This window comes from Nothobranchius furzeri, chromosome 15, assembly GCF_043380555.1.
Source record: "Nothobranchius furzeri strain GRZ-AD chromosome 15, NfurGRZ-RIMD1, whole genome shotgun sequence".
In the NCBI taxonomy this organism is placed as follows: Eukaryota; Metazoa; Chordata; class Actinopteri; order Cyprinodontiformes; family Nothobranchiidae; genus Nothobranchius; species Nothobranchius furzeri.
This window is the reverse complement of record NC_091755.1, coordinates 31,978,449-31,991,309: the sequence shown is the minus strand read 5'-3', so window position 1 is coordinate 31,991,309 and position 12,861 is coordinate 31,978,449. Positions and strand designations below refer to the sequence as shown.

Below are 12,861 nucleotides of genomic sequence, written 5' to 3'. Positions count from 1 at the left end.
GTGCTACTTTGGGTTACTGTTTAAAAAACAGTTAATTGTTTTCTTAATTTTCTAGCAAATGAAAAAGAACTGGAGTTACAAAAGAGAGAGCTGGACAAGTTGAAGCAACAGGACCAAGGTATTGGAAACGATGAAAAAAACAGTAGATGTAAAAGTTACAAATCAGAAATAAGAAGGGCCTTTTTCTTGTAAGTGCTACTTTTTGTTACTGTTTAAAAACCAGTTAATTGTGTTCTAAATTTTCTAGCAAATAAAAAAGAACTGGAGTTACAAAAGAGAGAGCTGGACAAGCTGAAGCAACAGGACCAAGGTATTTACTGTTCATCATTTATTGTTAAGTAAACTAATGGCTTTTTTAAACATTACACATCTATATTAATCAGGACAAAAACAAAACAAACAATGTTCATCTTTAAAAGACCCTAGTCAAATTGTTCATGTATAATGTACAGTGAAAGCTGTCTGGTTTTAATTTTTTTTTTGCCATCTTATTGTTTTTGCTTTCTGTAATTTCAGCTCATGAAGGAGAACTGATCACCATCAAAGCCTCCGCAAACATCACTGAAAACCAAGTGGAGGCTCTGAGGAGAGAAGGAGAAGGTTTGTTAACCCTCTGGAGGCAGATGTTGCAGATATGCATTGTTAAAACCTACCTACCTGGTTACTCCACAAACGTATTTCATGAGCAGTTTTTAACTCAGAAGTAGCGTGAAGGACTTAGTTGTTCGTCCTTTTATCAAAATTATTTTGAGCCTGAGAGGGTTAAAACAAAACAAAGATAATCTATAAAATTAATATGGTAAAATTGCTAATGCAAAAGTTTAACTGAACTCAGTAATTGTTTTGACACCCAATATTTTGAGGGTTTTTTTTTAGCTCAGAAAATAAAACTGATCACCAAATAATTTTGAGAAAACTAATAAAGTTTTTGTCTCTCAGTGAAACAAGTGGCTTTCTCAGCCTCTCTGATGGACTCAGGCGAAGGAGATATTGGACCATTTAATGCTCAAACACCTCTGGTCTTCAGACGTATTGTTACTAATATTGGAAATGCCTACAACCCAAATACAGGTACTCAGTTTCACTAAATACTATTAATTTGTTCATTTTCTCTGAACAAAGCGAGTAAGAATAAATGTGAACTTGTTTTAATCTCCAGTCCATCATGGACGGAAAACCCTCTCTCACACAAATTTAGACTAGCCCCATAACCTAACATTCATGTTTTCATTAAAACATGTTTTACAGGTTTTTTTATCGCACCTGTGAGAGGAGTCTATCACTTTGAGTTCTACATTCAAGGCGGTGGACATGGTTCACATAGTTCAGGAGCAGTGTTGTTTAAGAATGGAGAACATATCTTTATTGCATACGAGCATCAGTCTACTCACCATGCTAATGCTGCCAATGGTGTCACACTTCTGCTGGAGGTTGGAGATGTTGTGTTTCTGCGTCAGTGGCAAAATTCAAGGATTTATGACAGTCACAACCATCACACCACCTTCAGTGGTCACCTGATTTTCACCATGTGAGCCACAGATTTAAGAAGATCACATTTCATTGACCTGTAGAGGTCAATGCAATATAAAATGAGTGCCGATCAGCACTAACCATAGTAATAGACCACCGCTCACGTATAGAAGTCAATCACAGAATGTGCTCGAGCGTCTGAGGACGTACCTCAGTGTGTGTAGAGTTGGCGACATTTCTCATGCACAAGTAAGTCTTTAAAATATAAATATATGAAAACATAACATGAGCATAATAATTGTAAAAAATGTGTTTTAGCTTTGTTTTGCTGGCTGGAAGAGCGCATTCATGAATAAGAGTTATTTTTTTGGCTATAAATATGGAAATGAAACTACGTCTTGGTGTGATACACTTATCAGCCACTAGACGGTGCCATCAAGAAAAAAGGAATAATCCGGACACCTCCTTTAAGTAAACTGCTCATTCATGACAAACTGGAATCTGTAATCCCTTTGTGTAGTAGTAGAATGGAAGTTTTTATTTAAGTTGTTTTTTATTCCACTCATTCTTACTTTCATATCTGTTGTATGTTCATGTATATAATTAAAGATGTACCACCATAATTTTTCAGTTTGGAATTCCCTAGTTTGTGTGAACATACTTAAATGTGTGACTATGTTTAAGTTTGTCATCATTCCTGTTATGTTGTTTGTTTGTTTAAGTTGATTCAGAACAAACAACGTTGTAGTTTATTTTTACAAAACTTCAATAAAATCAGTTCTAATCACCAAAGAGCTAATGGAACTGCACTCTGGTTTTGTCAAAGTTTAGGAGGATTGGAACCAAGGATTCAGAAAACACATACATAAAAGAGGATTTATTTCAGGAAAACAGGATCCTAGCAGGATTGGAGTGACTTCCTGGATTTAATGAAACAGACACAACTTTTATTTACCTGGCTGGACTGGACTGGACCAGGCTGTGGGCTGCATACAGGTGTTGTAGAGGGTTTGGTTCTGTTGTGGCTGCAGGGAGCCAAAATCATGGTGACCACACATGGAGATAATCAAGTCGGCACACGTAAACATACTTTGGTGACTGAGTGCAGAAATGTTGTACTTGTATTGTGCTTTTCGGAGTCATAGGACTCCAAAGTGATTTACACTACAGTGTATCATTTACACACACACATTCACATACAAAAATTAACATATTTTCCTCCTAAGATTCTGCTCTGCTTCATTTACAACTCTAGAGGTCTGTCTTCTAATAAATAACTTTCACTAGTTGTCTTTCTAAGTGACTGTTGGTCTCAGAACTCATCCCCTTTGCTTAGAGATAATTTATTTCTGCTAGTTTGAGATTGGAAAGCTGTTCCTCCAAAAGCTCCGGCTCCATTAGCTTTAATAGTTTTCAATTACTTACTTTCCCATTTTTTTAATTCATTAAGAAATTGTATGTAATCTAGAACTTTATGGATGTCCAGTTTGTTCTGGATTATCTTCTCACTTTCTTTCATGAAAGTATCCATTTTTTCATTGCCCAGTTCAATTTCTATTCATTCCAATTTTATCCTGATATTGTTACTGAATTTGGACATTTTCTTAGAACAAAGCTATTTCAGTCTCAAACCAAGTTCTTCCTTTTTGTTACAGGTTCTACTTTGTTTTCATGTCTTCTTATTCATGTTAAACCCAGCAGTCATCAGTTCATTATTGATTTTTACATTTTCCCAGCCTCAATTGGACTCAGGTTCTGAGCCTTTTAGTACACAAATAAGTCAGGTCTTCAAATATGTTACAAATGTTGGAAATCCCTACAATCCAAACACAGGAACTAAAACCTTCTGTAACCACTTTTTCCAGAGAGTCAATGGGAGCTAGTTTTTATATCCAGTCCATCACAAGGATATACAAAGAGACAAACAAGTCAGACAACTATTAACTAGTGAGGTTTTAGCCAACTATCCTAGTGTGCATGTTTCAATAATGTTAACGCTTCTAACAACAGCACAACAAGAATTTATGTTTCAGGTTTTTGTCATTGCACAGGTCAGAAAAGCCTATGGTACTTGTTTGGTGACATTGAGAGATAAAAAAAATATAACCACGACTTATTGAAGCATGGGATATGTGTCCTTGGGTTTTCCTGAAAGGATCTCCAATTAAGAGCCCAAAAATAGTTAACTTTTAGGTTTTATAAAATTTTAACATGAGGTTACTGACCTTTCTTTTAAATAATACTAAATAATTGTTTTATTCAATTAATAAAACCATCCAGTGATGCAGGTGATCCAGTTTTCTTTCAGCACCATGGACAGCAAAGTCATGTTGTGTCCTGTGACTAACCATACATAAAATGCTTGACATGCTTTTTTTGTTGTGAAAATGAACTGTCTGTCCTGTTTTTATTAATAAAGCTGCGTGTAGCTGGTTTTATGGCAGTAACCATGTACTGCCCGTTCCACGTGCAATATCTGGTGTATATGTGACCACCTGGTATGTTACACAGCTATGATAAAAAGCTTGAAATGCAAAAGGCTGAGCTGGATAACCTGAAGCAGGAGTACCAAGGTATCTCACCATACGTGTTAAAACAAAGTTAAATTAAATAGACATTATGTTTTAATTTTCATTATTGAAGACCGTAGAATAATTACAATAAACAAAATTTAATATTTCAGGGAACCAGCAACCTCCATCTATTCATCCATTTTTTTGGCGGCTTATCAGGGGGATTGGTCGCGGGTGCAGTGGCCTAAGCAGGAAGGCTCAGACTTCCATCTCCCCAGAAACTTGGGTCAGCTCTTTCAGGGAATCCTAAGTCATTCCCTGGACAGCTGGAAGACTTGAGCCTAATTTAGAAAGCAGTGCTGCCAATTTGCCGCAACGCCGTGGCGGTATCAGAGAGCCTTAGGTCGTTTATAAGTGCACAGACCGTGATGATAATGTTGTTATTTTACAAAAGGTTAGGTGATGGCAATATAACGGGGGAATGGGGGCAGTCTCTGTGCTGCCGCAGAATTCCATTTATCTTAGAAATAACTTGTGTTTTATGGTGATTGAGGCCATTCCCATTAAGTTTTTTAACAAGCAGCTCCTAAAGGTATCTGTCCTCCACAGTCCTCATGCAGTCTGTGGTGATATCAGCTCCAGCTATAATGGAGAGGAGCTCTAGGAGTGCTGTATTGCTCCAGTTTGCCATCTCAGCTGATTCTGATAACAAAAGTAAAACTTACGGCCGGTGTTTACTTTCATTTTAATATATTTCCCTTCTGGAGCTCGGCAGTAACTCCCACATGGCCATGACACCTCCTACTGTAGCGCCAAGCTGTAAAATGCATTCACAAGTCTGGTGTTGCAGTAATATTACTACCAAGCATGGCACTACAAATGCTACAAAATTCCCGCATCGCCACATCGCCATGGCAGGTTCATAAGACACCGTTGCGCATAGGCGTCATTTTAACCTGGGATGCCGGGGACATGTTCCCGGCAAAATTTGTGATTGGCAACTGTCCCCCCCCCCCCCCCCCCCCCACTTTCAAAAACGCCTGCTGATGAGGATTTTTGTTTTACCAGCTCAGATCTTATACCAGGGGTCGGCAACCTATTCCCATCAAAGAGCCATTATTACCCATTTCCCACGGTAATTCTGGACGGACCTTAATAAGCAGTGACTTAAGTGAAGCAGGCAGGTCGCGCTAGAAAATTTTGTTTAAAAAGACGTCATAAATGTGTTCCCCCGTCCTTTTTATTTATAAAATATCAAGTAAAAACTCACAATTTAATTTTCATTCATTTGTCATTAATATGTAGTCTACACCCGTGCGTTAAGTGGACCATCTTCCAGTAAAAGCAAAGCATCCAGCCCATCTCTCCAAATGCGTAAAATGTGCATCAGCCGCTAGTTAGGCGCGCCGCGCGCACCATCAGCTGATCAGCCCAGACAAGAGCAGAGCAAATAGAGAAAGAATAGAGGATAATTGTGTCTGGTTGTGGATGGAGATTACATTTTACAGCAGCCTGATCATCATTTAAATACGTAAACCATCACCTGGCTTCTAGTCCACGCTATCAGCATTATTTTAATTGGTGTGTGTGTGTGTGTGTGTGTGTGTGTGTGTGTGTGTGTGTGTGTGTGTGTGTGTGTGTGTGTGTGTGTGTGTGTGTGTGTGTTTTCCAATTCAAACACTGGTCTAACCAACCAGACCAGCGTGTCCAGTAACACATTAATGTTACAATTAAACAGTTTCACTTCATGTAGGCTAGGAACATTTCACCTGCCGTGGCCTGACCGCTTCTGCTCCACATAAACTTTGTGCGTGATCAAATGTCTCTACGCATCATGCGTCTCCATATTAGAGACGGGAACAAGCGCTGTTCAGCCAAAGTTTCATAATTTCATAAAAAGAACATTTTTCCAAGTGACACATCCCTCAGAGAGACCGGGTTTCCAGACTGTTTCAGTGGGAGGAAATCTTATCGCATGCGCCGTGGTTCTGCACTGCGCTGCGAACCCCAGATCTTCAGCTCACTGTCCACCGTGGGCGCTCCGAGCCGTGCTGAGCACAGTGTCCAGTATAAAGCTCTGATGTTCTGATGGGAATATTTTACCTCTGCGATGTGCGTTAACGATTAAAATGTCAGCTCATCCATGCGCATCAGTGTGCGTCGGGGTAATTCTTTCAAACCAAGCAACATCCTTGAGTTCATCTGTCAAAATAAACAGTCAAATGGAAATATATGTAACCTGCCGTTTAACTGTTTTGCCTTCCTGTGAAGATTGTTTCAAAGAGAAACAATTAAACTTGATTAACCCCAGAGCCACCCAGAGAACCAGAGCGCAAGCGGGAAGATTCCTCCCACTGAAGCGAGTGTTTTCCAAACCCTGTCTCTCAGAGAGACTTGTCACTTAGAAAATGTTCCCTGATTATGAAACTTTGGCTGAATAGTGCTTGTTCCTGTCTCCAATGTGGCGACACATCCAGGAGCCGTCTGAGGAGAATCCCAGAATCTCACATTGTCTTCAGCTCATAAAGTGCCTATATGATTACGCACAAGCGTGATGCGTCAACCCGGTCTCACAGTAAGATCGGGTTGGACCTGTTCAGGTTTACGCAGACAATCTTTACATTTAGAATTGGCATACAGGTGTAAAATTAATGCAGTAAAATATAAAGCATTTTATTTAAATATCCATTCATAATTTTACAAGCACAGAGAGCCGCATCAGATGGATGGAAGAGCCGCATGCAGCTCCAGAGCCGCGGATTGCCGACCCCTGAGCTAGCCTACTTTATTGTCCCCAGCAATTTTTAAACCCCACTCAAGTGTATGGTTATTGTCCCCAGCAATTCTGAAAACAAACTGACGCCCTTGCCGTTGCGGCAGTATTACGCTGATTTGACAGCATGGTGTCTCCTCTAAAAAGGGCTATGGTCTCTCCAGCATGTCCTGGGTCTTCCTTTAGGTTGACTCCCAGTTGGACGTGCCCAGAAAACCTCACCAGGGAGTCCAGGAGGCAACGCCCGAACCACCTCAACTGACTCTTCTTGATGTGGATGAGCAGCAGGTCTACGCCGATCCCCTACCGGATGACTGAGCTTCTCAAACACCATCTTTAAGGGAGAGCCAAGCGACCCTGTGGAGAGAACTTCTCAAAAGGACCCTTGTGGTGGGAAAGCTTTTGTGTTAGCGGCACCCACCCTCTGGAACGCTGTTCCCCATCCAGTCTCTCCCTCGTTTTAAGGCACTACTTGTCACACCCTGTCCTGTCTCCTCACTCTGTGCAGTCCTGTGTCTCCTGATTACTCCCACCTGCCTCTTGTTTTCCAATCACCCAAGCTCCCAGCCCTCATGTATTTAAACCCTCTCAGTTCTGTGTGTCTTGTCGGTTCATTGTTTCTATGTCCTGCGTGCTCTGTGTTATTAAAGACACTTAAAATATTCCAGTTTGCCTGCCTGCCTGCATTCCCAGCTCTCTTGAGTTGTAAGTTTAACACCATGTATTTAACTGAAATAGGAGAAATATCAGATATTTAATAAATCACAAACATTTTGGATGTTTTTAATAAACTGTAAACCTCAGTTTTCACATAAAAATGTTTATTTAGATGTTGAGGACGACACAAATCTTTGATGATGTGTAACTAAACTTCATTTTTTTGTTTCAACAAACAAGTACAAAGTCTCAAGTCCTTTTACCTTGTAATATCACAGTAATATTTGAGCACGGCAAACAAAAGCTGCATTTAAGGCTTGAGTCACACAGAAAACACAAAGCTGACCCGCAGAACCTGACAGGAAATGGATGTAACAGTGGTTTATACACTGCTGTTAATCTGCTCTCTTACTGAGGCTCAGCTTCAACAACAACCTGATCCTGACTCAAATTCATATTTGAAGCCAGCAGGTTCACATGTAGAAGCAGGAAATCCCTCAGAGCACCAACAAACATGTACACAGGACATCAATGCTGTGCTGAGAGAGATGAGTGCCTCGCTGGCTGGACTGAAGGTGGAGGTGAAGTACTTACAGAAAGAAAATGAAGGTATGTTGACTAAGTACAGCTAGAGTAACTTAATAGAAATAATAATGATGCTTGATCTTTTTTTCCTAAACACTAACAGCTAAAACACGAGAACTGGAGCTGCTGAAGCAACAGGACCAAGGTATTGGAAACAATGAAAAAAACAGTAGATGTAAAAGTTACAAATCAGGAATCAGAAGGGCCTCTTTACTTGCAAGTGCTACTTTTGGTTACTGTTTAAAATCCAGTTAATTGTTTTCTTCATTTTCTAGCAAATAAAAAAGAACTGGAGTTACAAAAGAGAGAGCTGGACAAGTTGAAGCAACAGGACCAAGGTATTTACTGTTCATCATTTATTGTTAAGTAAACTAATGGCTTTTTAAAACATTACACATCTATATTAATCAGGACAAAAACAAAACAAACAATGTTCTTCTTTAAAAGACCCTAGTCAAATTGTTCATGTATAATGTACAGTGAAAGCTGTCTGGTTTTAATTTTTTTTTTTTTTGCCATCTTTTTGTTTTTGCTTTCTGTAATTTCAGCTCATGAAGGAGAACTGATCACCATTAAAGCCTCCGCAAACATCACTGAAAACCAAGTGGAGGCTCTGAGGAGAGAAGGAGAAGGTTTGTTAACCCTCTGGAGGCAGATGTTGCAGATTTGCATTGTTAAAACCTACCTACCTGGTTACTCCACAAACGTATTTCATGAGCAGTTTTTAACTCAGAAGTAGCCCTGAAGGACTTAGTTGTTCGTCCTTTGACCAAAACTTATTTTGAGCCTGAGAGGGTTAATATACTGTATACTGGTGGTGCTCTCTCTCTCTCTCTCTCTCTCTCTCTCTCTCTCTCTCTCTCTCTCTCTCTCTCTCTCTCTCTCTCTCTCTCTGTGTGTGTGTGTGTGTGCGTGTGTGTGTGAATTACTTAATTCTGAAAAGGTTTTAGAACTGGACAATAGGGGTTGCATGACTTAATTTTTTTTAAAGTCGACAGTCAAGTAATGAAAATCGAGTCGACTTCGACTAGTCGTTGATGACGTCATACACCTGAAGTGGGGGGGGGTCGGTAGGTTCGCTGGAGTTTTTGACAATTAAAATTGCGCCCACATTTTCGAAGTTAACACATTTCTTTTAACAACGGTAGTTTCTGCTTCAGCCCTCTCCCCCCTCCCCCTGTGCAGCAGCCGCAAACTCACTGATGCGCCTGCAGCCTCTCGGAGTTCCTGCTGCTCTAAACATTAAAATAATTATTTAATTTTCTGTTCCTCACTTCTGATTACCTTCAATGGTGTCTGTTGCAACCACCAGGTACAAAAGCAAACTTGTTTTTATTTGACTATTTTTCTGTCCTGTCTGTTTATTATCTTCCTGCATCTCCTCTCAATCCTAAAGAAAAACTGCTACCTGGGTTCATATATATTCACCTTATGAGTTACCTTTGAACTGCAGTTCTAAAAGATCTACCGACCGCAAAAACAGCGGAAAGCCGCTGCTCGCCGGCCAACTACAACGGGACCGTTTTTGCTGCGGAGTTCGTGCCGGAGCGCGGAGTGGAGATAGTGGAATCTTGGGGGTGCGTCACCGGAAAACAAAACGGGTGAAGAGCCTCGCTCCGCAGCAGCGAAACGCATCAGGCACAAATAACAGACAGAAAACAAAAGGAAATTAGTAGACATGAACAATCGCGTGTTTAATTTGTTTTTGAGGTGGTGACACCTGATTTGGTGGTGCTCAGGACGCAGATGTCTGGAGCACGTCAACGAGCAGAGCTTTGCATGCGGAAACTGATTAAGATTAGGATGGGGGTGAGGGGAAGGTAAAATTGCAAGAGGGAAAAGGTCACAGTTTGGTTAAATGTCCGTTTTACCGCCGGTGTCAGTACCGACGCTCTGGCACAGCGCGTCGCCTCCGCCTCCCGACGCAGGGGCTCATTAACTGCTGGAGGACTGCATCTTGTCAGTCATTATCACGTGACAGCGACTAGTTGATTACAGGCATAAAAAGTCACTACAGAGCCGTACAACCCCTACTGGACAATGGGCTCATTCAAGAATTTCATTAATGCTATTTTAGTGAGACTAAACCTCTATATGCATAATTCTGAGAAACTAATAAAGTTTTTGTCTCTCAGTGAAACAAGTGGCTTTCTCAGCCTCTCTGATGGACTCAGGCTCAGGAGATATTGGACCTTTTAATACAAAAACACCTTTGGTCTTCAGACATGTTGTTACTAATATTGGAAATGCCTACAACCCAAATACAGGTACTCAGTTTCACTAAATACTATTAATAATACATTCATACATCTTCTGTTACTCCAGTAAGAATTGAGGGGAACTGTTTTTATCTCCAGTCCATCATGGACGTGTAACACCCTCCTTCCCTCACACTTAGTGAATATTTAGACTAGCCACATAACCTAACATGCATGTTTTCATAAAACAATTTTACATGTTTTTTCATTGCACCTGTGAGAGGAGTCTATCACTTTGTGTTCCACATAAAAGGACACGGACATGCTTCACATTATACAGCCGCCGCGTTGTTTAAGAATGGAGAAAAGACCTTCATTGCATCTGAGCAGCAGCCTTCCCATCTTGCTGGTACGGCCAACAGTATCACACTGCTGTTGGAGGTTGGAGATGTTGTGTTTCTGCATCAGTGGGAAAATACAAGGGTGTTTGACAATGAGAATCATCACACCACCTTCAGTGGTCACCTGATTTTCACCATGTGAGCAACAGATGTTAGAAAATCAGATGTTTTATTAGATCATTTCACACATTCAGCTAATTCATACATAATCATCATTTAGACACCCCCCCCCCCCAGCATAGAAATGAACAGCTACTTTTCTGATGAGCTAGTTTGTTTGATCTAAACCAAACAAATTAGCAGAAAATCAAGTCAGCTCAACTTGCCTAATTTATTTCTTTTTACCTTGCAAAGATTTTATTTAGCTCCATAGAAACCGATGGTCAAATACTGCTCAATTCATAGAAATGAACATGTTTTATACGCTTGAATGACTTAATGTATGTGCTTGTTTTTATGTTTTAAAGCGCAAAGTAAAATCCTCATTTAAGTAAACTGCATTTGTAACAAATAGTGATTGTCAGTCGCGAACGAACCGGCTCTACGAAGTGAACGACGTGAGCCGGCTCGTCATTGGGAGCTGTCCCCCCTTCCCCTCTTGTCTTGGTGAAAGCCACAGGCGATTGGTCAACATGTGCAACTGCGTGTCCAGACTGTCCACACACAGAGCAGTGGGGCGGGGAAGAGGGAGGATCAGACTCAGACACACAACAGAGCACATACGGGCGGAGAAAGATGAGAGGGAATGAGGAGGAAAAAGGCGAGCGAGAGAGAGGAGAGTGCGACGAAGACGGTGAGAAAATGAGCGACAGCAGTCGGAAAGTTGATATTTCTTAAAGTGTTCAATTAATAAATCCATATAAAGGATACATATTTGGTATATTGCATTTTTTACATTAGTAAATCACTTTACATATAGTTTAGCATTATTTTTTGTGACAAATATACTTTATGCAACAGAAAATCTGAGGAGTCACTTGGTAGCTGAAAGAGCTGGTGAGCTGAGCCAAAAGAACCGGCTCTCTAAAAAGAGCCGCAAGTCCCATCACTAGTAACAAAACTGAATCCAGCCTAAACCCCTTCTGATTAATTAGTTTGGAATTATTAGTAGGTATGGCGCTGAAATTTCAGCCGTAGTGCAGTGCCACACCTGGGAAACAAACCTGTGTTGAACGTGCCCAAGCCCATACTTTTAAGAGCACCATGTGAGCACTTGTGTGAGTACACGCGCTTGTTTATGTAAGGTTTCTCTATAGGAGCGTCCAATAGAGAGTGTGAGGGACCACAGATCTGCTCCCCAAAGATGTGTAGGAGACGGAGGGAGCTTCAAGTCCCAGAGATCCAGGCGCTGCCCCAGAACACAGAAACCCCAAGGAGACTGCAACCAGAAAGGGCCCCGCCACCGTCGAGAGGCACAGAGGATCGCCCCTGGGGGCCACAACCAGCAGCCGGCACAGTCCCGGGAGATATCAGCGGCAAGCCCGCAGGCCCACCCGCAGCCTCCCACCCGCAGCCTCCCACCCCCTAGCCAGCCGAGCCCAGGACCCAGCGACCCGGGACCCAGGGACGACCACCCCCACCGGGGACCCAGCAGAGCCCAGGGACCCAGACCCCACCAGGCAGCCACCGGGATTGATCAGGCAGACGCCAAAAATCTTAAAACCCCTGACCCGGGAGCCACGAACACTCAGGCAGACCAAGGCACCACACTCCGCACCAAATGTGGCAGAGGAGGGTAGGCGAAGATGTGTAGCAGCACAAGAAGTCCCAGGAGAGGGGAGGAGTCAAAGGCTCCACCTGACATATACAGTCATACACAAACACGATCACACACTCCCTCCCTCTTGCTCACACATGCACATACAACCAAAGACTTACAAAAAAGCACGCCGGACCCCCACTCATGCTCCCCATACACACCCTATTCACTCTGGTCCCGGTACTGCTGCACATTGGGTACAACCATCACCGGTTACCAGAGTTTGACCCTTTCTGCTGGGGTACTGATGAGCAGGCTCCCCCGCCCAACGCTGAGCACAGCAACCCACCACCCCAGACCCCAACCAGACGGCCAGATCTCCCTCCTAGCCTCCAGCCCCAGGAAGCCAAGCAACAACAGAGGTGTGCTAAGACCCCTAGTCTCCCTCCGCCTGCTCCAATATAGTGTTGTGTGTTGATGAGGTGTATTCCATGGCTGTGGTGAGCGGGCAGTGCGGGAATTGTCTGGCCTATGCCAGCTGATGCCACTGCACCACCCCACTTGC

At 42.1% G+C, this 12,861-nt stretch overlaps 1 protein-coding gene across 2 annotated transcripts in view; it reads left to right on the top strand.

The window, feature by feature from the left end:
- LOC139061583 (involucrin-like) overlaps nucleotides 1-12,861 on the top strand; it is a 63,362-nt gene that overhangs the window by 34,194 nt on the left and 16,307 nt on the right. The window contains exons 4-9 of one of the 2 annotated variants that reach the window (XM_070544691.1): nucleotides 56-118; nucleotides 248-310; nucleotides 8,547-8,630; nucleotides 10,134-10,265; nucleotides 11,211-11,390; nucleotides 11,854-12,718. In XM_070544691.1, the coding sequence (XP_070400792.1) occupies nucleotides 56-118; nucleotides 248-310; nucleotides 8,547-8,630; nucleotides 10,134-10,265; nucleotides 11,211-11,390; nucleotides 11,854-12,125 (794 nt within the window). In that variant the 3' untranslated portion in view covers nucleotides 12,126-12,718. Of the gene's footprint in view, nucleotides 1-55; nucleotides 119-247; nucleotides 311-516; nucleotides 601-939; nucleotides 1,072-1,248; nucleotides 2,265-8,546; nucleotides 8,631-10,133; nucleotides 10,266-11,210; nucleotides 11,391-11,853; nucleotides 12,719-12,861 lie in introns of those variants that run through there. The other variant, XM_070544692.1, reaches the window with a different exon arrangement.